The sequence below is a fragment of the Lissotriton vulgaris genome, unplaced genomic scaffold, assembly GCF_964263255.1.
Source record: "Lissotriton vulgaris unplaced genomic scaffold, aLisVul1.2 SCAFFOLD_686, whole genome shotgun sequence".
Taxonomy (NCBI): Eukaryota; Metazoa; Chordata; class Amphibia; order Caudata; family Salamandridae; genus Lissotriton; species Lissotriton vulgaris.
Genome location: NW_028249207.1, coordinates 795757 through 823593, shown reverse-complemented (window position 1 = coordinate 823593; position 27837 = coordinate 795757). Strand labels below are relative to the sequence as shown.

The following is a 27837-nucleotide window of genomic DNA, read 5'->3' as shown; positions in this document are numbered from 1 at the left end:
CCTAGGATGGTTGTTTCCAGTCCAGGGAGGACCTGGCCTTGCAGTTCAGGCTGGACTGTTCCCTTTGGGCACAGGGTAAAGACTGATTTGCATATGACTGGGTTCAAGCTGGAATGACATGGTGATCAAAAAAACTTCTGGATTTAAGCCCAGATCTCTGTACTGGTGCGAATGTAGGACATTGTTCTGCATTCTGTCCATCAATTGTTGTCGTTCGTAGCAAATTCTGTTAGAGGAGTGACGGCCTTAAAATCATTTCAGCTAGGTGCTCGTTTGCAGGACATTATGAATACAGCAGACAGGTCCTTGGACTCCAAACCACAGGTGGGTGTGGCACAATTGGTGGTAAGCAAGCTTTCAACTAGCATATAATCACCTGTGGTCCAGACACAAAATGGAAAATTTCCTAGATGTTGTAACTCAAAGTTTCAATTGTAATAAGGACTCAGAGATAAGGATTATTCCACCCATCAAGAAGTTCTCAATTGATTTCCTCTCAGTTATCAGTAAGTAGTTGTGTTATTCTAAAATGTTTCTATTGATCGACTGTTTCTTGCTCATAACTAATGTGGTATTTTTATGGCTTATTCGATCTCCTGTCAGATACAGCTTTCACTTACTTACCTGGTTTCTCCTCCTTCACAAGGACTGATGGTTCCTATAAGGATTCTTGAGCAACTGGTGGAATTATTCATGCAAACAAGAGGCAGCATGGACAGAGACAAGGGAATAAATATGGACTGCCTTGACCAGATTGGTTGTTAATGTTATGGTGTCCCAAGGACTTATGGGAATGTTTGTTTTTCTACCAAAGCTGACGTTAACATGGCTGCTGTTTGAATTTTCAATAAAGCAAAGAAAAGATATAAGCATAATCTTTGCCATCGGGTCCTTAATGGAATTGAAAATTCCATTAAGACAACTAGGAAACTTTTCATTCCGTAATTTTTCCACCTTACAACACTGGGCAATGGTATGCATGTTAAACGGCTTTGGCACGAGGTAAGCTTTCTGTGACACCGACACTCAGTGTGGGTTATAAGGGACTATTTTCACTATCTTCGTGACCCCGGGGCCCTACAGGCTTTTCCAGTCAATATTAATAATCATTCTGTGGTATAGAGAACTCTCCCCGACCACTCCATTTCCCCAAACAGACTTACCCGTTCAAGCACTGGTGTACCTATACAAGTACTCTACACTTCGCCTGCACCCTGTTAGCTCTACTCCCAGTTCTCCATGCTCTGTCCCAACAGTATAGTGGGAGGTGGTGGGAATCTGAATGGAAGCACCAAATACAACAACTGGCCCTGCTATCAACCCTCTTTTTTTGTCTTTTATTTTTTTTAAATATGCTCTTCCTTTAGACTACTCTCGTATCCTCTTCATCTGTCTGAGCTTCCTAACTTCCTACCCTACTAACTATACTTTCTGCCTGGCTGCTCTATTGCTCAGGAAATTGTAGAATGTGCAAATGGTGTAGAGTTGATGAGAAATCTATACTTGGTACAACTGGTTCTAACGAGGTAGGTATGTGCCAAAGAAGACTCCGGATTGTTCAGTGTAACAGAAACTACTCCAATCACAGTATGAACACCCATATTATAATGATTAGTGTGCATGAAGACAATATATGGCAGCATACCACAACCTCAAAACTGGGACACAATTCACTATATAATATCGTCTTTTCTTAAAATTTTCATGTTAGGCTTTTCAGATCAGAGCAAAATCACAAAGAATACCTGCCTCCGAACCTGCACCGCACCCGCCAAGCCAAGCACCAGCAGCAACCTCAAGTGCACCCTGCACAACACCCGCTCCGTCCACAGACACGCCGTGGAACTCTGAAAACTGCTCGACACCACATCCCCAGACGTCGCCTTCCTCACGGAAACCTGGATGAACGCCTCCTCAGCCCCCTGCCATCGCCATCTCGGACGGGTACAAGATCATCAGGAAGGACCGCGTCAACCAGACCGGAGGAGGCATCGCCATCGTCCACAAGAACACCATCCGCATCACGACAGACTCCAACGACACCTTCGCCGCCTCCGAGCACCTCCACTTCCAGATTCACACCGACCTAAAGACGACCCTCAGAGGCACCCTCATCTACAGACCCCCGGGACCACGCACACAATTCAACGAAGACATCACGGACTTCATCAGCCCACAGGCCCTCCCCTCCGCCGACTACATCCTCCTAGGGGACCTCAACTTCCACCTGGAGAACAACAAGGACCGCAACACCGCCGCCCTGCTGGACAACCTCACCAACCTCGGACTCAAGCAACTGGTCAACACCCCCACCCACTACACCGGCCCCACGCTTGATCCAGTCTTCTCATCCAGTAGGCACATCACCTTCAGCCACTCCACCGGACTCCACTGGACCGACCACAGCTGCGTCCACTACAGCTTCAGAAGAACCACAACCCACCGCCACCCGCAACAGGTTCCTCACAGAAGCTGGAGCAAGATCACCGCCGACCAGCTCACCACCTCCCTCAGCCAGAACCCACCAGCCAGCAAAACGGACCCCAACGAAGCAGCCCGCAACTTCAAGCAGTGGCTGACCGCCGACGACCTCGCACCACTGAAGAACCCTCCCAGCAGACCCAGAAGCAAGAAGGCCTCCTGGTTCACTGACGAACTCAAGAAAACCAAGACCTGCCGCACCCTCGAGAAAGCCTGGCTCCTCGACCAGACCACTGACAACATGACCGCCCTCAAACACACCACCTGCAAGCACCACCAGCTCATCCGCACCACCAAGAAGAAATCACTGAAGGAACAACTGGACAACAACGCCCACGACAGCAAGGAACTCTTCAACATCGTCAAGGAGTTCTCCAACCCCAGCACCGGCAACAACGACATCACTCCCTCACAAGATCTCTGCGACTCTCTCGCCTCATTCTTCCACTGCAAGATTGCCGACATCCACAACAGTTTCGGCGCACCAACGCCCCTCACCGCCACCCTCCGCACCTGGACCACGGTAACCACCGAAGACACAGCCCGCACGATGAACACCATCCACTCCGGATCTCCGACCGACCCCTGCCCCCACCACGTCGTCAACAAGACCGACTCCACCATCGCACCCCAACTCCGGGACGTCATCAACACCTCCTTCAACACCGCCACCTTCCCGGAGAGCTGGAAGCATGCCGAGCTCAGCGCCCTACTGAAGAAACCAACAGCGGACCCCACCGACCTCAAAAACGTCCGCCCCATCTTGCTCCTCCCTTTTCCTGCCAAAGTCATCGAGAAGATAGTCAACAGATAGCTTGCCTTCATCCTCGAGACGAACGGATACCTCGACCCCTCGCAGTCCGGTTTCAGAGCCAACCACAGCACCGAGACCGCCCTCACGCAGCCACAGACGACATCCGAGCCCTGCTCGACAACGAGGAAACAGCGGCACTCATCCTCCTGGACCTCTCTGCAGCGTTCGACACGGTCTGCCACGGCACCCTAGTTCAACGCCTCAGCAACATCGGCATCCAAGAGAAGGCACTGGAGTGGATCATCTAGTTCCTCGCCGGAAGAACACAGAGAGTCCGCCTTCCCCCCGTTTCGATCCGAGGCCACCGAAGTCATCTGCGGCGTTCCGCAAGGATCATCACTCAGCCCCACTCTCTTCAACGTCTACATGAGACCTCTTGCTGCCATCGCACGCCAACACAACCTCAACATCATCTCCTATGCAGACGACACCCAGCTGATCCTCTCCCTCACCAGAGACCCCGACACCGCCAGAACCAGCCTACACAAAGGGATGAAAGACGTCGCCGAGTGGATGAAGAACAGCCGCCTGAAACTGAACTCAGACAAGACGGAAGTCCTCATCCTGGGACCATCGCCCTCCGCCTGGGACGACTCCTGGTGGCCCCCAGCCCTGGGCACCGCTCCCAAGCCAACAGACCACGCACGCAACCTGGGCTTCATCCTGGACTCCTCCCTTTCGATGACCAGACAAGTCAACGCCGTCTCCTCATCATGCTTTCACACCCTACGCATGCTTCGCAAGATCTTCCGATGGATCCTGACCGAAACCAGGAAGACGGTCACCCAGGCCCTCGTCACCAGCCGACTGGACTACGGAAACACCCTCTACGCCGGAACCACAGCCAAGCTACAGAAAAGACTCCAACGCATCCAGAACGCCTCCGCCCGACTCATCCTGGACATCCCCGACGCAGCCACATCTCCGGCCACCTGAGGGACCTGCACTGGCTCCCCATCAACAAGAGGATCACGTTCAGGCTCCTCACCCACGCACACAAGTCTCTCCACGACCTGGGCCCCAAGTACCTCAACGACCGCCTGACCTTCTACACGCCCACCCGCCAGCTACGGTCTACTAGCCTAGCCCTCGCCGCCGTACCACGCATCCGAAGAGCCACCGCCGGAGGCAGATCCTTCTCCTACCTGGCGGCCAAGACATGGAACTCCCTCCCCATCCACCTTCGGCTGTCCCAGGACCATCTCGCCTTCAGGAGACAACTCAAGACCTGGCTGTTCGAGCAGTAGCGGACCCCTTCCCCCAAGCGCCTGGAGACCCTTCCGGGTGAGTAGTGCGCTATACAAGTGTTATGATTGATTGATTGATTTAACATGGAATAAGTCTCTCAAAGACAAACAGTAACATGTGCAACTTTATTTGCCATCGAAAAGAATAAATAAAAAAATAACTGAATGGGCACATTTAATGATGTTTTGCAGTGCTCACCATAGAAGGGGAAGGGAGACAGATGCATAATTTACTCCATTTAGGCTGCATCTTGCAAAGAACAGCGTCACTTTGAAAACTCTAAGGGGCTCATTGCCCTTGCTGCGGAATTACTGCATGCACACACCATTCAGAGTTTCAACCTTCAGAAAGGGGGTTAGAGCACCAATAGAGTCTCTTCCCCTGTTGCAATGTGCGTCAATTCAGAGTGAGCGCAGTTTGCCAAAAGGGTTTACTCTAGGTATTATTTGGAGCTAATCAAGCAAACAAACTTCGGCGTTTGTACTAATTTGTGCGCAACTGAGAAAAGATTTTGGAGCAAGCTTCTATCTGTGCCCAGATCGAGATCCAAGTTGGAAAGGGGATGAACCTATAAAAGTGCAGTATGTGAATTGATCAGATGCAAAGCCAGTGAACAATGAAATACCAAAAACAAAGTAGTACAGGAAGACTGAAAGCAACTCTGCCACATGAGGAACCAATAGAAGCATGTTATCTCCTGTCAAGCCACTTCCCACAAAAGAGGGCACAATTAAGATGGCTGCACTACCAGGTTTATGGGAGCTCTTTTGGGGGAAGATTATTTCTGTCCAGCAGGAAGTTTGGGCTAGAAGACTATTCTATACTGCAAATATTTCCCTTCTTTCTAGATGGAAGACTCCCTTAAAATGTCTTCATGGAGGTCCCAGGTCCTACTCACATGCTCTTTGGCTGCTTTGAATATTGGGACTTTCTTTTAAATAAAACTGTCTCACTTGTTTTCAAACCCAAACATGGACTTCAGCTGTTAATCTCAAAAGCACAGTTCTGACCTTTCATCAACTGTTTCCTGTTTTAGTTTAACCACCTTAATTTTTAAAACCTTATACTTTCACCTAACTGCGAGTCCTGTATATTTTTGTAAACCATAATAATGGCCTGTAAGTATTCAATTTCTCAGTTTAGCATCTAAACAGTAACTTTTACTTTTCACCTTTACAGAAGTCTGACATTTGCTCAGTTTCTAAGCTCTGCATTTCATCAGATGCTTGATAGAAAGCATTATGGGTATTGATTAATATGTATGTATGCATACATGCATATACGCACTTAGCTAAGGAGAAAGAGTACAATGAAAGTGGCACAATCCCATGGATGTAGTTAGGCACATCATTCAAGGATGAGGTTTTACCAGTGTGTGAAGTTATAACGTTCTTTGAAGAAACAAGTCTTCATTCCTCCTTCAATTCAGAAAGAAGATAGAGCAGTTCTGATATTGACCAGAATGGTGTTACATATCCTTGGAGCATCGATGGAGAAAACACTTCTTAGTTTTGACTTTACGGCATGCAGGGGAGCTGGAACCATGGTGGACTGGAGAAATTATAGCTTGTCAGAAGAACACCTGACAAACTGACTCGCAAAATGTTCATACTCAGTCAAGGATCTAAAAAAAAAATGGGTAACTGGTTGCATGGCTTTTTCCCCAATGGGAAGGGTGGTGTGGGTGGAGTTGGGGGTTGGGGTGGAATGTGACGTATGGCAGAATGAGTTTACAACAATTCCTACCTTTGTGCAGGCGGATTGGGCATGAGAAATCAGACTCCAGTGTATCTTCAGTCTCCACAGAAACCACCTTCAGAGCAAGCTCCAACTCAACACATTCAAACATGTATAGAGACGGGATATGATCGGAGCGCTGGTCCCAGGATTTGTCGGTCTAGAAGAAGCATTAATACATATATATATATATATTTTTTATTTAACATCTGTTTCAAACAACAAACAATCTTGAGAGAAGGCAAATAAATACAAATTTGAAGGTGACACAAGTATTCCGTTCTTGTTTTTCCATTGATAATGCATGCTTTGCTATACCCCTTTGTTCTTCTATCCTTAACAACATATTTTGTTGCATTTATTACCTTCATTGATCTTTTACACATTTATCAGTCATGAGAATTATCCTGCAGCCTGTATGTGTTGGGGTACACTATGCAAATTTCTAACTCAAACAATAAGTGATTGTGTTGTTTACCATTTGATATGTTCATTGAGCAGCAAATAGCTTAAAGGAAAAGTACACAAATCATAAGGGAATTGCACAAACCGTCTGTTCATCATCCTCTTCAGCTTCCAATACCACACAGTGGTACAACATTCCTGATTCAGTGGCAATCACCAAGATGTTGGGGACACAGGGAAGGCAGAGCACAGCACAAGCATCATAGCCGTAGTTGTCCTCTGCGGCCGGGTGCATAGGTAAAGGGCCCAACAGCTTCCCAAGGTTTGCTATGCTGGAAGGAAAGGAGGAGCAATGTTTCTGTTCTGAGAGCAAGCTATATTTTTCAATTTAAACTTTAACTGATCGGTAGTTGTGTACTGACAGGTAAAATCATCATCTTAAACAGAAAGATTTTTTTGCTATGGTTTACCATGCTGACATTTACACTGAGCTTATCAAGACATACTTTCAATCTTCAGTTATGAACTGGCCCAGGTGTCTTTTTAGGTAGTATGGCATCTTGTTAGAAAGTTTCAATAAAATTATTTCAAGTTGAACTTCAACATTGAGAAAAGACCATGGTAGGATACTAAAAATTAAAGGAATTTGTGATACCACCTGCACCATCGGAAAATCTCCCTTGTTGTTAGAAGTATTAGTTATGAGCAAAATCAAAACCTTGTGTTGTCACCACCTTACACAATAATAACCTGCAGCATTATAAACGAGTTTCCATTTTTAATTACCGTAAAGTGTGTAACCAATATGGCATGACTCATGGTTATGGTGAGAATGAAAGGAACGCTGGGATGCAGACAAAGTAAGGATACTACAATCAGAAAAGGCAAGATGTGCTACAGCAGGTGTCTACAATCAGTCGACTGCGAGCTACAAGTAGCTCGCAGTAACTATGGCATTGGGTTTACTGAAACTATGAAAATTGTATAGTACAAGGAAGCCAACCTGAAGGTGTGGAATTAGGGAGAAGTCTTTAATGTTTGCCAAGAAACAACAACAACAAAATAAGCAAATAAGAATAATGGAAAACAAAGTCATTCGTTAGACTGACTCCCCCTGAAGGAGCCAAACAAATTCAGTACTATGGTACTACTTGTGGGCCACCTTTTTTGAAGAATGTACTCTGGTATTGTGCCCAGTTTTCCAAGATTGTCCTTGGTCCTTTTCTGTTATGAGTTGTCAGGAAAGGGCTTCCAAAATCATAGTCCCGTCCGTCGTGCTTGAACGCAATAAACAAACAAAAGAAAAAGAATAGGGGTTGAACCAAGTAAGGATCTGATTTATTTCTTAGTAGTGGGTTGTGGACTTTTACGTATGGCCTCCACTTTATCTATTTGGGGTAGGATACACCCGTGTGTTATTGAGTATCCTAGATAATTGATATGGTTTGTGGCTAGAAGAGTTTACTTTGGATTGAGGGTCAGGCCGGCTTGTGTGAGAGTGGCTAGGATTCCCTCCAGGTGTACCAGATGTTTTTCCCAATCGGGATTGAATACAACTATGTTGTCCAAATAAGCAGCTGCGTATCGTTGATGTGTTTTTTTTATAATGTCCATCAAGCGTTGAAAGGTAGCAGGGGCGCCATGGAGCCTGAAAGGAATGACCTTGAAATGATATAATCCCTATGAGGTGGAGAAAGCAGTTTTTTCCTTTGCTGTCTGTGTCAGGGGTATCTGCCAGTTTCCTTTAGTAATGTCGATGGTGGACTAATACTTGGCTTTTCCCACTTTTTCTATCAATTCATCAACTCTAGGCATTTGATAGGAGTTGAAGTTGTATATAGCATTTAATTGACGGAAGTCGACACAAAAACGAAGCCTTCTGTCTGGTTTAGGTATAAGAACTGGGAAACACTAGGTGCTTTGTGATGGTTCAATTATGTCTGCCATGAGCATATCTTCTACCTCCTTCATAATAGCGGTCTTCTAGATGCGGGTACTCGGTAGGGTTTCAAGCATACGGTTTCCCCTTTTTTGTAATAATGTCATGCTTTTTGACACTACCGTAGAGTATTTTTTTAACAACTTTTCTATCTGAAATTTTGGGAGGGATTTAATATGTGACATGTCTCCGCCCCCTCAGGGAGGTTTTTATTAAATATCTTGGGTGGATTATCGGATTGTTGTGCAAGAGTAATATTCGCTACTAACGCTGTTTTCTTTTTGGTTTGTGGCTCTTCCCATTTCTTTAGGAGGTTTACGAGATATATTTGTCCTCTATCACGTGTTGTAGGTACTGCTACCCTATAGGTGACCGGGGTTACCTTAGCTAGGATGTTATAAGGCCCCTGCCATGTGGCTTGGAATTTTGAGAAAGTAGTAGGTAGAAGGAGAAGGAACTTTTTTTACCTACAGAAAATTCGTTTATTTTGGTTCCTCTATCATATCCCTTTATCTGTCTTTCTATGGCTTTGTCCATATTCTGGTGTACGGTATCCCATAAGTGGCGATGGTTTCTTTAAGGGAAGCAGTAAAAGTTAGTAACGATTTTCCATTGTCTTCTCCCTCCACCCATTGCTCAAATGTCATGTCCAAAAGCAAACATGGTTTACGCCCGAAGACCAACTCAAATGGGAAAAACAAGTGGACTTTAGTTCATTGGATCAAATGGCGAACAAGACCAATGGTCGTTTTTTATCCCACTCCCTTCCTGTATCATGTACTACTTTTCTTAAGATTGTCTTGATGATCCGGTTATACCGTTCTACAAGGCTATCAGTCTGTGGGTGATAAACAGCAGTATGTATTTGTTCTATTCCCAAAAGCCTGCATACCTTTTTCAGCAATTGGGAAACAAAAGGGGTTCCCTGATCGGTAAGTATTTCACGTGGAAAACCAACTTTAGAAAAAAATTATATCATAGCCTGTGCGACGGATGAAGTGGTCGTTGTTGTTAAAGGAAAGGCTTTGGGATACCGGGTTGCATAGTCGACAATGAATAGGATATACTGATGACCTCTAGCAGAGGGTATAAGGAGACCCACTATATCCATCCCTACTCTTTGAAATGGTACGTCGATAATTAGGAGGGGTTCTAGTGGTGCTTTATTTATATGTGGAGGGTTGATCAGTTGGCATCCTGGACACGAGAAACAGAACCTAGCCACCTCACGATATACGCCAGGCCAATAGAATCGATTTAAGATGTAATTCAGGGTATATTCTTGGCCATAGTGACCTCCTTCCGCCTTGTTATGAACAAGGTACAGAACGTGTTCCCGAAAGGCTAAGAGTAAGAGGAGTTGTTTGACAGTCTTATCAGTGGTTCTATTTACTCTATACAACAGCCCTCGTTCAACACAGAAGTAGGGGCCCACCTGCTTGGAATCATTTTCTTCCTGTGCTCTTTCCCACGCAAATTGCAAAGTGCTATCGTCTCTTTGAGAGGCTCGAAAGCTTTGTGATGGAATCGTATCTGTGTCCAAAGAGGAGAGGACAGGAGCAGCGGAGGCGGAAGACCCTTTTTGGTAGTTCTTTCGTTCTGTCCTTCTCTCTCTCCTAGTTTTTGGAGTCTTGGGAGTGGAGGCTTCTATGTCGACCATGGAGAAAGGGCTTCTCCTAACCAGTCCACGGCTTGCGAGTCCTGTGGTATAGAAGCGAGGAGTTTCGTGAAACATTGTCGCTCAGTCCCTAATATAAGCTTTTCCGCCGAACAGGGGACAACACCCATTCTACACAACAGCATCTCTGAGTCGACTGTTAGCAGGACTTCAGCCACGGGATAAGATTTCACGTCACCATGTACACACAACACAGAGATGCTCTTGTTTCTCAAGGGGACTCGGGGAATTACTTCTTGAGAATCAAATGAGTGTTCGCATCCGGTATCCAATAGAGCCTCTACTGGCTTACCATTTATATAAACAGTTTTCATGTAGCAATTCAGATTCTTTCCAGTCATTAGAACTCTTCCTTTCACATAGCCTACTTCCATGGGTTCGGTGGTGTCTGTTTTATGAGGGCAATATCTGGAAATGTGGCCCCATTTGCCACAGTGAAAACATTGTGGGCAGGTATGTGGACTTAGGATTTCTGATTCATGCCTTGCTATGGTTTTGGGGTGAAAAGAACCCTTTTCTTCTGGCGCTCGTGAAACTGGACGAGAGGATGGTCTAGAATGGCTTACGGGGTTCTTTTGGGTAGCAGTGGTAGAATGGAAGTCAGGGGAACGGTGATAAGCATATACTGAATCGATTGCCGACTGAGTTGTTAGGTGGGTATGCTGCTTAACCCATGAACGTGTGTTAGTGGATAAGGCCTCCAAGTATTGTTAAAGGAAGACTTTTTCTGATACCTGTTCCACAGAGGAAGTGTCAGGTTGTAACCAGCGAATTCCTAAGTCACAAACTCTATAATACAAGGATCTAGGGTTATCACCTGGAACCCACTTCTCTTTATGGAACTGGGCACGATAGTACTCTGCATCACAACCAATACGTTCCAGGATAGCCTTTTTGATTTCTGGATGAGGAGTGGTACCAGCTGGGTTCGCTGCCTCATAGGCAGCCTGTAATTCGCAGGCAAAAGGGGGGCTATATACTGACCCCACCTCTCGGGTGGCCAGGCAGCAGAGGAAGCTACTCGTTCGAAGTTCACAAAGAAATAGTCCAGGTCATCTCCTTCTTGAAACTTATGTAAGACAGACTCTGGTACGTTTGGGTGTATTCTAGCACTAGCAGCAGCATCTGTGAGACGAAGTATTGCAGTATCCTGCACTTGTTGATTCGTTGTGATTAAGGTGGCTTGTTCTTTTAGTGCAGCTAGAAACGCAACTCGTTTCTTCTGAGCTGCTGTTAACTAGTTGTACACGGCGCTGCCTCCCAGCAAGATGCACTATGACGTCCTGCATGGAGATGGGTTGCGTTCTAGACACGTTATCCCACTTCTTACACCAACGTGGTATTGGGTTTACTGGAACTATGGAAATTGTATAGTACAAGGAAGCCAAGCTGAGGGTGTGGAATTATGGAGAAGTCTTTAACGTTTGCCAAGAAACAACAACAACAACAAAAAGGAACCAAGAATAACGGAAAACGAAGTCACTCGTTAGACTGACTACCCCTGAAGGAGCCAAGCAAATTCAGTACTATGGGACTACTTGTGGGCCCCCTTTTTTGAAGAATGTCCTCTGGTATTGTCCCCAGTTTTCCAAGATTGTCCTTGAAGCCTTTCTGTTATAAGTTGTCAGAAAAGGCCTTCCAAAATCATAGTCGCAGTTGTTGTGCTTGATTACAATAAACAAACAAAAGAAAAAGAATAGGGGTTGAGTGGGCTTTTTTTCTGATACGCAAGCTTAATGCGACCGCACCCTTCACTCTTGTGCTGTTAGGGTTGCTCTCGTGTTTACTCCACTCCCCTCCATCAGCTGTGTTTGGACAAAAACCTAAAGAGAGAGACTTGCCTGTAGCCACGTCCCTCCTGGGACGTTGAAATGGGGTGTACCGGCGAGTTCCTGCCCAGCCGCCTCGGCGGTAACAGGAGCATTTCTCAGTGTCTCCTTCTGGGAGGGCAGGGCAGCCTCATTTCAGAGCTCCTCCGCTGTACTCTCAGCGGTCTCGGTTTCATTGTCGGGCTTTCCGTAGTCTTCCTTCTCTTCTGGAATCGGGTCAAGTTACGATGAGGTTTCATCCTCCGAAAGACGCTATTCCTGGTCTTGCTCTTTTTTGAAGTCACCACGTCAGGTTCCACTTCCGGTTGGCGTACCGCAAATGCTGGTACGCTACCCTTTGTCTCTCTTTGTTCTTCACCGGCCGCCATGTTGGAATCTGGGGAGACGGTCGGGATGATATTACAGTAACCTTCAGGGTAACTCCCAGCTTTATGTTCATTTTTAACTAAGAACTGCAATAAATAGGTGTAGCAGTTTACTTTTAAAGTAAAGGGAAGGCTATGTATATTTTACTTTATTGACAGGCTGCAGTGCTCCACTCAGATTTAGGACCATGTGGGTCACAGAGATTCAGAACTGAAGCACCGAGGTATTTAACTCTGAAATAAAAGTTGGGTCTCAACTCAATATTGGAGCAGGAGAACAAAATTATATTTCTGAATGCTTTTGAATGAGAGAAAATTAAAAGAAGAGTTTAATGATTAAATTAACTCTTCATTTAATTTTTCTTCCATTTAAAAGTGTCAAAATGTCTCTATGAAACATTGTCTTAATGTTTTTCTCTACTTTAAATTAAGCCAATTAACTCCCAATGCTTTATGAAGCATGTTTCTTCACTTTAAATTCTTCACATTTGAACAAATGACTTTTTTAAGACACTGGGAGTAATGCAGCATGCAGATTGACAACCTGGCTAATTAAATCAGATAACAGTGGTGTCCAGCTAAATGTCACAAACAATGAACAGAATAATATTAAATACTCTCAGGGGGGAATTAACACAGCAGTTAATCCTATACAAAAGAGGGACAGATCCACCCCTGTGGAAATAGGTGCATATCTAGAAGTATTCCTCTGACAGCTGGACCTAAAGAGCCAGGAAAGGAAGGACCAGCTAATCTCGATAGAGGCAATTAAGGAAGCCCTTTCGGACATGGCAAAAGGAAAGACAGTGACAAGGATTAACTAACCAGAGACTTCTATAGAAAATATGTGGATTGCGTAGCCCTGAGACCAGCTATCCTTTATGTGGTGGTGTTTGATGTTGTAAACTGCCCCCCACAACAGGTGAGGCACTGATGGTATCACTGCAAAAACTCCTGAAAGACTCGCTTGAGAAAGCGTCATTTCGACACTTACTAACTTTAAATAAGGATTTCAAAATACTATGGAAACCGCAGGCCAGAATATTACACCTGCACAAGCAAGTATAGATCCATAGCTACTAGAATGGGTTTATGCCAGGCCCCATCACATCCTTTAATATCAGAAAGCTTGTCCAAATACTCTAGGCAGCACCCACTAAATAACTGCGATCTGTGCTTCTGACCTTAAACCTGGAAAGAGCCTTCGTTCCCCGAGTTGGCAAGATCTAATCCATGTGCTCAACATATTCGGCATGGGGAGAATCCTTATCAGGTGGCTCTGGTTGTTATATGCTGACCTGAAAGTCAGATTCTGCACTTGGAAAGCAATATCGGCCCCTATTAAAATGGTAGTAGGACCAGTCATGGATGCCCTGACTCGCCACCCCTATCTGCTCTTCCAGTAGAGCCCTTAGCTGTCATATTGAGGGGTGAGGGTCGATTGTGGGTCTTGCCACTGGCAGAAAGACTGCACTTAGTCTCACTATATACAGTTGACATACTTTAAGATGTGGGGGACAACTTGAATCAGATCACTACTGCATCAAGACACTTTGGGAAAGTGTTTTGAGGCTCTGAGTCAACTGGAGAAATCATGCTTATTCCCACAGACCTGGTTTTCAATCAGTATACAATTACGGTAAAGGGGCAGACAGTGGGCACCAGATTTTGAGCTGTACTATATGGCAGCCCAGACTCTGGCTGGACAGTCGTAATGTAGGTGAAGTGGGTAAATAGCTAGTCCCTCAATCACAATACATAGATATATAACCCATTAGTGTCTAGTGCAAAAACTGAGAACTCATCCCAACAGATAGGAGTCGCGCTGGAGTGTTACCACATAGTCCTAAATAAGACACGTCTGGACAAGCTGCATTCACCAATATTTTCACTAATGAGCTTCTCAGAGTGACTGCGGTTTCATTTGGAAAGAATGCAGCAATGTTGGGAAACAACAGGGATCACTGCGATAGGGGACTTGTTTAAGGACTGAATATTAGCAACATTTGGGATGATGTTGGAAGAGTTTGATCTCCTTAGAATACAATTCCAGAAACACAGGACCTTAATAGCAAGGATGTGCAAATTATGAGGATTCGTGGTTTTGGAACAACTAACACTCAAACTTGTACATTCATAATATACCTTGGGAAATGGGAGAAGACTAATAACATAGTTTAATAGAGCACTCTTAGGACAATCTGACACCTCAGTGGAGAGGCTTAGAGACAAATGGAAAAAGAGTGGGACACAATGCCAGTGCACCTCTGGGTGGGGCGGGGGGGTGGGAGAGCAGGGAGGGAGAGGGAGAGGGGCAGCCTCCTTTTTTGTACACCGTCTTTTCGGCAATCATGCAACGGTCCATCTCAGCCATCCAGCCCACCACCAACGGCTTTTCTTGGGAGCCCCATCTCATCGCAATGGAGCGTTTAGCTATTAGAAAACCCAACGCCGCCCACTGCAGTTCCAGTTCATTCAGGTCTGTGGCCCCCCTTATATTAAGAACACATTCTTTTGGCGACGGTAGGAGTGACATACCCAGGGAACTGCTCATTTTACGGATCGTTCAACCCCAAAAGTGTTGCACCACTGGGTACTCCCATAAGATGTGATAGAAGGTGCCAGGTAAGCCGCAGCCCCGCAGACACAGTGCGTCAGGGCGTCTGCTAATTTTAGCCAGTGTAGGAGTGGACATATAGGCTCTGTGTAAAACCTTCAGTTGGATTAGTCTGAACCTATGGCAGATAGCCGATTCTCTGGGGGACATTAGGGCCGCCCGCCATTCCTCATCAACTAGGGGATCCAAGTCTCCCTCCCATTTGCCCTGCAAAGACTGGAAGGATCGTGGAGATTGTTACAAAGCTTGCGGTAAGTGTAGGAGATGGCTTTCGCAGGGAGGGGTTCTGATAGTAGTCTATCCTCCAGGGGTGGGGGAGGGGGGGGGGGGGGGGGTTCAGGTATGGATGTGAGGTCTGGGATGGCGGCAAGGATGGTGTGTTTGATTTGCAGATAGCGGAAAGATTCTGTCAATGCAAGGGAGTATTTGGCCTGAAGATCTGTAAATGTCAGTAGCTTACCCCTATGGACATTTGTCGAATCCCTGAAGGAAGCAGAGGGAACCCAGGCGTTGCGACGACCATAAGGGTGTCGGCTCAGTGAGTTTATCTGAACACCCCAAGCTTTTGTTGGCCCTGTGCCATATTGCGACCGTGTGTGCCATGGGTCCGACATATCTATCCCTGGCTAGTTTGCTGTAGAGGGCCCCTAGGTAGCCCTCCCGTCCAGTCTGACATCTGTCAAGGAGGAAGGCTGGATCCAGGGGTGAACCATGAATCCAGTGATTGACAGCCACCAATTGCGACGCCCAATAATAAAGGCGGAGATTAGGTAGGGCGATGCCTCCGTCGTACCAGCCTTGGAAGAGTTTGACCCGCCATCCCACAACAGAAGATGGATTTCACTGTCCACAGTGCTAAAATAGGAGTCCGGGATCTTAAAGGGACAGTTTTGCAGAGCGTACAGGAAACGCGGGAACGCCAGCATTTTAAACAAGGCCGCCCTGCCGGGGAGGGAAAGTGGGAGGGGCCGCCTGTGGGCCACGTCACTGTGCAGACTGCGCAGGGGACCCAATAGGTTGCGATCATGGAACACCTTGGGGTCTGACGTGACATAGATACCAAGGTATTTAAATCCATCTGGAGCCACTGCGATAAAAAAACCCCGGGGTAGACGGGGTGGGGGGCCATGTAGCATGTACAATGTTGACTTAGTCCAATTGATCGAGTAGCCCGAGTATTTCCCAAAGTTAGTAAGGACATGGAATAAACTATTAATAGAGGACTGGGGGGAAGCTATGTATACCAGGATGTCATCGGCATAGAGGGAAATCTTGTCCGTTACCTCGTCATTCCATTGGAGGCCTCTGATGGAGACGTCCGTGCGGACCCAGTGGGCCAGGGGTTCGTGGGTGAGGGCGAACAACAGTGGGGACAAGGGGCATCCCTGTCGGGTTCCCCTGTGGAGGCGAAACTGTCGAGACGTGTGGTTGTTGACCCAGACTTGGCCCAGTAGGTCTGTGTATAGGAGCCGCACCCAGCTAATAAAATTGGGCCCGAAGCCAAATCGAAGCAGGACCTCGAAGAGATAGGGCCATTCGATCGAGTCGAACGCCATCGTGGCATCAAGGGATAAAATGGCGGCGTCTTGTTGTATGATAGATTGTCGACTCAAGACATTATTAACCCTCCGTAGATTTAGTGCTGTGTTGCGGCCCGGGAGGAAACCGGACTGGTCGTCGTGTATTAGGGAGGTAAGCACGAGAAGAAGGCGGTTTGCCAGGAGCTTAGCCAGGACTTTTGCCTCCGCATTAATCAGAGAAATCGGTCTATAAGAGCCATCGTCAGTGGGCTGTTTATTCGGCTTGAGGATGACCGCGATGGAGGCTACTCGTTGATCGAGCGGTAGGGTACCACATTCACGGCTTTCTTCAAACATGTTTTTGAGATGGGGACAATTCCCGGAACCATGCCCTTCAGGAATTCAATGGGGACCCCGTTGGGGCCCATAGCTTTGCCGGAATTAACGGCAAAGAGCGCCGTAGTGAGCTCCTCTGCCGTAATGTCGGTGTCTAGGGTCTCCTTATCAGCGTCTGAGATGGTAGGTAGGCGCATCACACCCAGAAGTTGTCTGGACTCCTCTGAAGTATAGCATGCTCCAGCGGTATAAATGAGTTCCAGATGGTCGGCGAAGGCCTCCGCTATTTCTTGCGGATCCACAACTTTGAGCCCATCCGGTCTTATTATGGATGACACCCATCTAGACCCCTGGTCACACCGTTCCAGCCATGCAAGCATCTTACCTGCACTGTCACTGAACTCATACACGCGGTGGCGCGTGTGGAGCAATCAAGCTTGCGCCTTTTCCTGTGCTAATGCTTTGTAGGACATTTGCTGGGTTCGGAGACGGCGAGGCGTGTCTTCCGAGGGGGCACCATTGTGGGACGTTTCTAGGCTAAGAAGGTCAGATTCGGCCTGAAGAATCTGTTTGTTGTGCTTACGTAAGTACCCCATCTTAAGTGCCAGTGTCTCACCCTTGACAACAGCTAGGAATGCCTCCCAAAGCGTGACAGCCGAGTCCACAGAACCAATGTTCTCTGTGAAATAGAATTCAGTTCGCTCAATCAGGCTATCTTTGATGTCTGGGATCTGCATGAGCCAGGTTTCAATAATAATGGGACCGCGTATAAATTGACGGTGATAGGTGTGGTCTACGCTAAGGGGTGAGTGATCAGAGATGCCTCGGGGAAGACCTTTCGGGCGGATGAAGCAGCCAATGTCTGTGGTGGGACAGAATAAATAATTCGGGATATGCGGTTGTGTGTGTTAGAATAGTGTGTGAAGTAGGGTGTGTCTGGATAGTGATGACGCCAAATGTACTCAAGATCCATAACATACACGAAGTCGGACAGATCTGAGCTCTGCTGATGAGAGCTGCGCTTAGGCCGGCGGTCCAACTCGTTACACATTGTCATGTTGAAATCCCCCCCCCCCCCCGATTAGGAGTGTGCCAGTGGCGAGGCCTAGCAGTCGGGCGCTCAGCTCCTTGAAGGAGTCACAAACTAGGGTCGGTGGAAGATATGCAGAGATAATGTTTAGGGGACGTCCCTCCCACGCAGCCTAAACTAGTGCAAAGCTGCCCAGAGGGTCGGCCCACGTCTTCGTGTGAGTGAGTGCGAGACTCTTTTTAACTAGAATTCCCGTGCCACAGGATCCAGAGGTGAACCCCGCGTGTACCAGTAGTTTATAGCCGCCTCTCTGAAAAGCTTGACAAGTGTTGCCCACCAAGTGTGTCTCTTGCAACAAGACAATGTCAGGGGAGTGGCGCCGTAAGTATTGAAGGACTATGCCTCGTTTTATTTTGTGCCCCAACCCATTAACATTCCATGACAGTATCGTGAGGGTTCTAGGGATGGGCTGCGACATGTGGGATCCATGTAAGAAGAGATGAAAGAGAGGCCGTTCGGGCCGCCGGTCTATCGGGACAAGATAGGATACATGATCAGGAGGTCTCCGGTTCTCTTGGGGATAAGGTGATACCCAAGGTGGCCAGCCCGCCATATTTGTACCCTGAAGGAGAAGTGAAGTGTGACAAGGAAAGACTCTGCTGAAAACATAAAAGAAAAAGAAAACCAAAACAGAACACCCTAGAACCCCCCTCCCTCCCTTTTCAACCCCCCTCCCTGCCCCACTGCCCGCAGACTTGAAACTATCCACTCCCCAACTAGGCGGAGTGCCTGTCGCCCTCCCAAACATTGACGGGGTAAGTGGAGAGCCATGGGTGCCCTCGCTCCGAGTTAACAGGATTGCAGAGCCTAATGCACCTTTAAGACGAAGTACATCAGCAATGGCATTCACACATTACAATAAAGAAGGAAACAACCTGGATGATCCATAATGCCCGGACCAGAAAGGATACGTGAAGACTATGGGCGGTTGTAGGAACCGGCCTCGTGGCGTGGTTCCACTCCTCCCGCATGGCGGGCCCTGGACGACAGCAACCCCTGTCCTTCGGCCTGAAGATACCCCCACCAACCTTCACGAGAGCCGCCACTCATGGCAACCCCCGGCTCTCCCCCACCAGAACATGGCGACCCCTACTCGCCCCACGCTGCTGGTCCGACCCCTATCCCAGGCCACCCTCTCAGGCCCCGACTCCATCTTGGGCCTCCCCCGTCCGGGCCCCGTGGCCTCGGCCCGACCTCGGCCCCAACATCGAGGCACCAAGGTCCGACCAGGTGGTAAAGTGGCCACTTGACGGATCAAAGAGGAGGAGAGTTTCAATGGCCCTCCAGCCGTCCCCGGACGCCTGGTTTCGATCGCCCTCCGGCCTCCCTGGGCGCTGGCTCCACCCTCCTGCTGGGTGTCTGGACACTCCTCCCGGCTCCTCTGACCCCCAGGTGCGAGGGTCCGGACATCAAAGGACTCCAGACCTATATCTGGGGCAGCTCTGGGATGGGTCATAGTTGTATCCCGGAGTTGAGAGACCCTGAGAAGAACTCGCCTACTTTGAACCCTGAAACTATCTTTGGGGCCCTGCTGGCGCTGCCGCAGCCCGACCTCGCTGAAACCATCTTTGGAGCCCTGCTGGCGCTGCCGCGGCCCGACCTCGCTGAAACCATCTTTGGAGTCCTGCTGGCGCTGTCGCGGCCCGACCTTGCTGAAACCATCTTCGGAGCCCTGCTGGCGCTGCCGCAGCCCGACCTCACTGAAACCACCTTGAGAGCCCTGCTGGCACTGCCGCGGCCTGATCTCGCTGAACCATCTCCGGAGCCCTGCTGGCGCTGCCGCGGCCCGACCCCGAGGAACCCCCCAGCTCGAGGATTGAGAGCTGAGCGTAGGGTATCCCCGTACCAGGCTGGTACCAAGACTGTCCCGCTACCCCCTTCCCACCGTTACTAAAATCTTAAGGATCCCTCGATCCGTTTGTACATATATTTCTGAGATAACCTGCCTTGATTGCTGATAAAGACGTTAAGAATTTATCCTTGTGTGGTGTCCATCTGTAGTGGTGTGATTGCTCGCCTGTACGATCCTAGAAGAGGAACCTCGCCAGGAGGCCTCTCGACCGCGCTCTGCCAGTTCCAGAAGGGGAGGTGGGTCTCGGGGTGGTCGCCCAGACAGCCTCTGCCTCCCCCCTGAGATCGCCTTTCTAACATTGGTGGCAGGCGGTGCGATCCGAGCCGACGCAAATCGTACAGAGAGTGACTCACCCGCTACTGACAGAAACACACTACGACCATGACTACTCGTGGAGAAGTGTGGCTCAATGCTTAGAGCGGCAGACCTTGATGCAGAACGGTGGCCAGGGACCAGGGTTCGATTCCCGCCTCGGCGGGTTTCAGGCTTAAATTCCTCTGACCGGATATTCTCGCCTCAGTGCCGATTCTAAGCATGGGTCCCACGCTGCAACTCTGGGCAATAGCTTGCTTAGTCTCCACAAAGGCCCCCTGATACACAAGGGATGCCTGGTTTCACCATGGGATGCCCAGGAGTGGACACCCCACAAGGAAAAGCCAGGAGGGGTTCCCTTGTGGTAGGAGTACAAGCGCCGGGATGCCTCCGGGTCACTGTTCGCGCTATACAAATACGCCACATTCACATCACATTTACAAGGAAACCAGACCGACCGGGGAGTTCCAGAAGGAACGGTTGGAAGACTATAACCACAAAGAATTGAAACAATTCTGCAAGGACCTGGGCATCGCTACCACCGGACTAAGCACCAAGGACGATTTCAAGCAGGCCCTGCAAACATGGGTAGAGATAGGAGCGATGCCACCCCAGAACAAAGATATCACGATCCCAGAGAGGCACCCGGAAACCATCACAACCACAGCAGAGGAAAGAAATACCAACGTAAACACGGGCCTCTCCCACGAAGACGCCCGAGAGCGAGAAAAGAGCCGGCTCCACGAATTGGAGCTGGCCCGACTCCGTCTGGATGGAGAACTACAGCTGGCCGAGAAAAAGATAGCCCTTGAGCAACTACGGCTGCAAGGGGACCTGGAGGAGAAACGAAGGCAGAGGGACTTAGAGGAGAAAAAGCTCACATACGAGCACAAGCGTAGTTTAAAAGAACTTGAGATCAAGCTAAAAACGGGGAGGCCAGCGCCTCCGGGAACCGGAGCCCACCTCCACCTGCGGACACAAAGGTCCACATCCCCAAAGAGGTCGTCCGAGAATACTATAAAAACGACGACATCCAACAATGGTTGAAGGCCTACGAGGTAGCCATGACCTCGCACCGGGTGCCGCAAAAAGACTGGGGTGCCGGCTTGTGGTGAAAGTTCGTCAACGAGGGGAGAGACGCCCTGCTACGGCTCCCAGACGCCGAGATGACCTCTTATGAACACATGAAAGCCGCCCTCCTTCCTCGCTATGGACTCATCCCCGAGATGTACCGGCAGCGATTCCGAGACTGTAAGAGAATCCCGGTACTACATGGGTGGAGTATGTGAACTTCTATAGTAGAGCCCTAGAGGGGTGGATCAAAGGCAGCCAAGTCACCACCTACGAGCAGCTGTTCAACCTCATTGTATGGGAGCACCTCTCCAACAACTGTTTTGTTGGACTCAGGCAGCATCTTCTCGACAGCAAACTGATCGAGCCACGTAAACTCGCCGTCGAAGCCGATCGATGGGAGAGCACCCGGGTCCCCCGGAACTCGATGGGAGACCACGGACGAGCTCCCCAGGGGCCCCACCGTCAGCGAGGCGGCGGAGGAGGCCCGAACAGGAACCGGGACGCCCCCGCGGTGCCTCCCCCGACCAACACTTCACCCTCTCTGGCCAGCAGAGGGCCCCCCCGCCCCAGCACGGCCAGGGCCCCGCTGAAACGTTATCTGCCACAAATGCCAGCGACCCGGACACTATGCCAATGACCCCAACTGCCCAATGAACCAGCGATCCAGCACCACCGGTCCGCCAAACCGCCAGATCGCCGCCACCTCCCTGGGAGAGGAGAGGGGCGAAGAAGCGGACTATGACCAAGACCAGACAGAGTGGGAGCCCGCCGCCATGTCCCTGGTATGTCTGGGCGAAAGAGACATGGTCCCCCGGGCCCCACTCCCGGCCAACACTCAGAAGTACAGCCAGTGGGTCACCATTAATGGACACCGGGCCAAAGCCCTCCGCGACACGGGAGCCAGCGTGACACCCGTCCGTTGCCACCTAGTGACCCCTGACCAAATCCTGCCCAATGTGCTGTGCCCAGTGCTGTCCGCCGACAATTCAGAGAGCCTGTCCCCCCTTTGAGTGGGGGGGCGGGGGGGGGGGGGGGGGTGAGTGTCGGGCATGCTGAAAGTGACCGTCCAGGACGATGCCCCCATAGACTGCCTCCTCGGGAACGACCTGGAAAGTTCCCCCTGGGCCGACGTCGAGCGGAGAGAGCATCTGGGGATGCTAGGCCTCCCTGAGTGGGTCTGTGCGACCACCCGATCCATGGCCGCCCGAGCCACCACCCCAACCGAAGAACCAGAGTGGCCCGAGCCTCCGCCGCCCGCCGTCTCCGAAGACTCCGACCCTGAGCCCGGTCCACTGGGACCCAACCGTGAAGAAATTGCCCCGCTCAGCGACCTCCCGGAACTGGCCCAATGGCGCCAAGAAGGTGGCCCCACACGAGAGCAGTTCCGTCAAGAACAGAAAACGTGTCCCTCCCTCGAGGAGATCCGACAGCAAGCCGCCGCTCAAACTGCCGGAGACCCCTCGGGGTCCCACTGGGTCTATTGGGACAACGATCTCCTCTACAGTGAACAAAAGATTGCCGAGCTGGGGGCCAGCCGGGTGCTAGTGGTCCCCCTCCGGTTCAGAGACTTCCTCCTGAATCTGGCACACGATGTGCCCCTAGCCGGGCACCTGGGGCAGGACAAGACATATAGCCCCCTGGTGACCCATTTCTACTGGCCCAAGATGAGGAACGATGTAAACAATCACTGCCGAACTTGCCCCACCTGCCAAGCCAGCGGGAAGAGCGGCGGGAAGCACAAGGTCCCCCTGCAACCCCTCCCAGTCGTCAACACCCCCTTCAAACGGGTGGGGATCGACATCGTGGGACCCCTGGAGCCCCGAACATCTCATGGTCACCGTTTTATTCTCGTCCTGGTGGACCATGCCACCCGTTATCCCGAAGCCATCCCTCTCCGGACCGTGACGGCTCCCGTGGTTGGCCGGGCGCTGATGGGGATCTTCTCCCGGGTGGGCTTCCCCCGAGAGGTCGTCAGTGACCGGAAAACGAACTTCATTTCCCGCTACATGAAGTCCCTGTGGCAACAATGCACATTGTACATATATTGCTGAGATAACCTGCCTTGATTGCTGATAAAGACGTTAAGAATCTATCCTTGTGTGGTGTCCATCTGTAGTGGTGTGATTGCTCGCCTGTACGATCCTAGAAGAGGAACCTCGCCAAGCGGCCTCTCGACCGTGCTCGGCCAGTTCCAGAAGGGGAGGTGGGTCCCGGGGTGGTCGGCCAGACAGCCACTGCCTACCCCCTGAGATCGCCTTTCTAACAGCGGGCGTCAACCAGCGGACACCCAGCCAGTCAATAGTAGAGGGCCTCATCAAAACAAGGCTGGTCACGGGCCAAAGTCCTGGAATAACAGTAGAGAAGAAACGACAGCTGAAAATGTTACTGGTCTCCTTGAGTGCCTTCGGGAGCGAACTTGGATCAGTGCGTGCAAGCGATCCCCGGTGATGAGTTGGAGTGGTCTTCGATGGATGCCATCCCTCTATCCAGTCCTAGACTTCCTCAGGGGACACAAAGAACCAGGTCTTGCCCTCAGACTCCACACGCAGTTTAGCGAGAAACAGCTTTGCCTATTTTATGTCTTTGCCGCAGAGTGCCCTTTTGACTTCAAGGAAACTGCGTCGGCGGGCCTGGACTTTCACGGTGAAGTCAGGAAAGAGCGTGATTTGAGCGTTCTCCAGGCGTAGGGATGACGCCGTTCGTGCCGTCTGAAGGATGACATCACGGTCACGAAAGTTGAATAACCGGGCAATGATGGGGCGGGGGGCGCCCGGCTTCGGTCTGCCCCCTGTGACCCTGTGTGCCCGTTCAATTGAGAAGTAGTTAGATAGTTGCTTTGGCTGGAGGTTTTTCAGAATTAAATTCTCGACAACGAGATCGGTAGTCGGCCCCTCCATTCGCTCCGGAACCCCCAGGATACGGATGTTATTGTGCCGTGCGCGTCCTTCATAGTCGTCGAGGAGCCCTCCCATCTGTAGCTGTTGTTTCTGGAGCTGTGCCACTTGTTGCTGGAGGGTGGAGGTGTCATCTACGAGCGATGTGGTTTTGACCTCTAGGTCTCGCACTTTGGAGTCCATTTTGCGAAGGTCAGCTCTGAACAGGGTGACCTCTATGTTCACCGAGTCTATACGGGTCTCCAACGAAGAGCGGACCCCGGCTATCGCCTCCATCAGGTCTTCCAGCGTGAGGGTTCGGCGGAGGAGTCGCCGCAGTTTTAGGTGCAGGTTCTGGGTTCCCCTCCTTGGACTCCCCTTTAGATCCCAAGGAGAGTTTATTAATCTGCCTTTGGTTAGGCGGCCTGTTGCCTTTGTTGGAAGCCATCGGGAAGGCCAACGCTCACAGTGCAGTCCAATGGAGCGAATCTGGGGCACAGTCAAGGAGTGGGCTCTCACACTCCCAGTGCAGGCCACCTGCTACTACCCCCAAATGGTCGGCGCAGCTAGAGAGTTTAGGGCTCTGGCAGGAGCGAGAGGAGTGGAGCAGAGCAACAGCGATATACAGGGGAGCGCAAAAGCACCACCCCCTGTGAGGCCGGTGACTAGTTGTGTGGTGAAGCGCCCCACTCAGGAGATATTCCAGCCAAGTAGTCCAGGAGAAGAGGGGGGGGGGGGGGGGGGGGAGACTCGCGTAGAGCAGACCCCGGGTGGCAGGGGGAGTCCGCAGGTGGCAGCACAAGTCAGCACTCACCGGTGCTAGTAGAGCAGGGTCTCCGCAGGGCCGCCGCCAGTCGTCTCCTCGGGCTCTGACGTTACCCGCAGCTCGTCCCAGCAGCACCAGGACTATGGAATCAGGCCCGGAGTCGGGCCCCGTAGCCAGCAGCAATCTCGGCCGCCATCTTGAGGTCTCGGGACCGCAGGGAGTAGGGAGCCTGTAGACAGGCAACAACGACCAGGCTGTCATGCAATCGTTACCCCGTGGTGTAAGGGGGAAACAGGCGCGTCGGCTGAGGATTAGGAGCCGATAATTGAGCGAGGGCCGAGGAGCCGCATTAGAGCGCGGCCGTTCCCCATTCCCCTGAAAGTTGAGGGGGATTTGTCAAGTGGGGGCTGAGAAAAAAGGGGGTCCCAAAACGTGTTTTCCCCATGTTATTTTCCATAGGACGATTAGACATGGCTACAGCCCGAACTACTGAACGGAATTACAAGAAATTTTGCAAAATGGTAGAGTCTGATTCGCAGATAGTGCTTTTGCTTAAATGGTGTAAATCCCTCCAGTAGTTCCTGAATAAATCAAAAGAAAAAATATACAAATATCTAGGAGCACGTACCCGTGCGCGTATCAGGTGTGCGCAAGCTAAATTCTGATTTGCTGTTAGACGTCTGTCAACATTTCAATCGGTCGAAACCAGGAACTGTTGGCCTCCATTTTGTGTCTCCGAGGCAGAAGAGAGCCAAAAACAAAAGTGTATAACGTGAAAAGGGAGCAGGGTAGAGACCCCCTGACCCTCTAGACCTTCTCAGGGGGTCCCTGAAGGACCCCGAAGGCCCAAAAAATATTTTTTTTATTTTAAAACACGCGGTATGCGCACGGTGCATGCACCCGTACGCGGACGGTGCGCGTACGTCGGCAAAAAAAAGACAAAAAAAATACAGTTAAATAGCAAGTTTGAGTGTTTAGATGTTGGTTGGCTCTAAAAAGAGCCGTTGTGTTCATTCAGTGTTTTTTGTACCTACAAGTAAGTACCAATGCAGAGTCTAAAGTTCATGAGGAATACTCTGTTCCCCGCATCTGTGAAATGTACACCGTATCCTCCATAAATGCCTTGCATGTTGTAACGCAAGTTGTTGTGGTATATATAACCCATGCCATAGTCTCTGAGGAAAGCAGAAACAGACTTAATTCACATGTTTCCTTGCTTTCTCAATCTGCGGACAATATTGGTTGGACCAGTTCCATTTTTGCCTATGGCATATATTAGAATATACAAAGGCAGTTTGTGGAAAACGTTACATCAGTTGCCCAAAGGTGTCCTTTAAAAGCATTTCCAGACCTACCCTAGTCAAAGTGCTTAGGTCATTGCCACCACAGTGCACAATTATGAGGTCAGGGTGTGGGAGATGCAAAAAGGATTTTACCAATGGCATCAATTGGTGACATTTCAATCCTCTCTGGCCAATCCACATAATATCCACATTTGGTAAATCAAGGTTGAGAAAGCATCTCTTTGCTGCATACTTTTCACTCCAGAAAATACAGCTGTGTCCCACAATTCACACTCTAAGCATCTTGAAGGGATATCTGGTTGTACTCAGATGGGCTCTGGAATTGAAATGGCAGTTTGTAAAGTAGGAGCTTAGAAACAAATGTGGATGAGATTCGGTGCACTTGAAAAAAAAGAATTGATTGGTGGTTTCTGAAAATTCAACATTGCAACATAGGGTGCATGCTACTGTTTTTTAAAATGAGTAATGCTAATGGTTGTGAAAAAGTCATTGAAAGGAACATTGCACAGAATAAGCTGGTATATTGAGAACTAACTATAACATGAGTGCTCCTCCAATGCTTCAGGGCAATTTGGTGATTCATTTTGGTGCACGGCTGCCCGGCCATGGGAGAAAGCAACATCGTCAGCTGGGTCAAAACAGTGTTCCCAGCTGGTTTAAGGCCAGAATTCTGAACTTATCAGGACTTTCATCGGTACGATGTTTTAGATACAAATTAAGCAGGCTTTCCAGTGCTTGCCTCACTCAGAGGAAATGGATGCAAATATTTTAAACACACACATGAACTTACTAAAAGGAGAATAATTAACTGCATAACGGACTCCATGCGCCATAATACATCAAGGGACTCCATGCCCCATAATACACCAAGGGAGAGTATAAAATCCTAACACCCATGGTGAGCGGAAATGGTGAATAAATACCGGAAATGACATGCAGGGCTCAAGTGTGTTGTTTATTGCCGAGGAAGAAGGGGCTTGTGGTACTAAAACGCGTAGGCAGAAGAGAAGAAGAAACATGCACTTTGAAAGCAGGCTGGATAATCAAGCTGGATGGCAAGACATTGTGAGTGCGCCTCCAATGCTTCAGGGCAATTTGGCGATATATATAAGTGCACGTTTCTTCTTCTCTATTTATTCACCATTTCCGCTCACCATGGGTGTTAGGATTTTATACTCTCCCTTGGTGTATTATGGGGCATGGAGTCCCTTGATTGAGTACTAGGTAGCGTATATATATATATATATATATATATATATATATATATATATATATATATATATATATATATATATATATATATATATATATATATATATATATATATATAGATAGATAGATATAGTATATATATACGCTACCTAGTACTCCTCAATTAGAGAGCAACAAAAATCAAGCCACTTCATAGTTGAGCCTGGATACCCAACAATAAGCAAGCCTGTTAACATGGTGCAGGACTGCTGAGTGAGGGCGCAACAATACCACAGTACAATGAGTTTCATACCCCCCCCCCCCCTCCTACTTACAAATTGATAATGTATAGCTGAACAGTTTAACACACCAGGCCTCAGATTTGCTTAGTGAGCTGAAAAAGTCT

At 49.2% G+C, this 27837-nt stretch overlaps 1 protein-coding gene across 1 annotated transcript in view; it reads right to left on the bottom strand.

Moving 5' to 3' along the window:
- Window positions 1–27837, bottom strand: part of NUP88 (nucleoporin 88) — a 188574-nt gene that overhangs the window by 106091 nt on the left and 54646 nt on the right. The window contains exons 6-7 of the mRNA XM_086950279.1: window positions 6831–7017; window positions 6290–6440 (exon numbers count right to left, since the gene is read on the bottom strand). Of these exons, the coding sequence (XP_086806405.1) occupies window positions 6290–6440; window positions 6831–7017 (338 nt within the window). The remainder of the gene's footprint in view (window positions 1–6289; window positions 6441–6830; window positions 7018–27837) is intronic.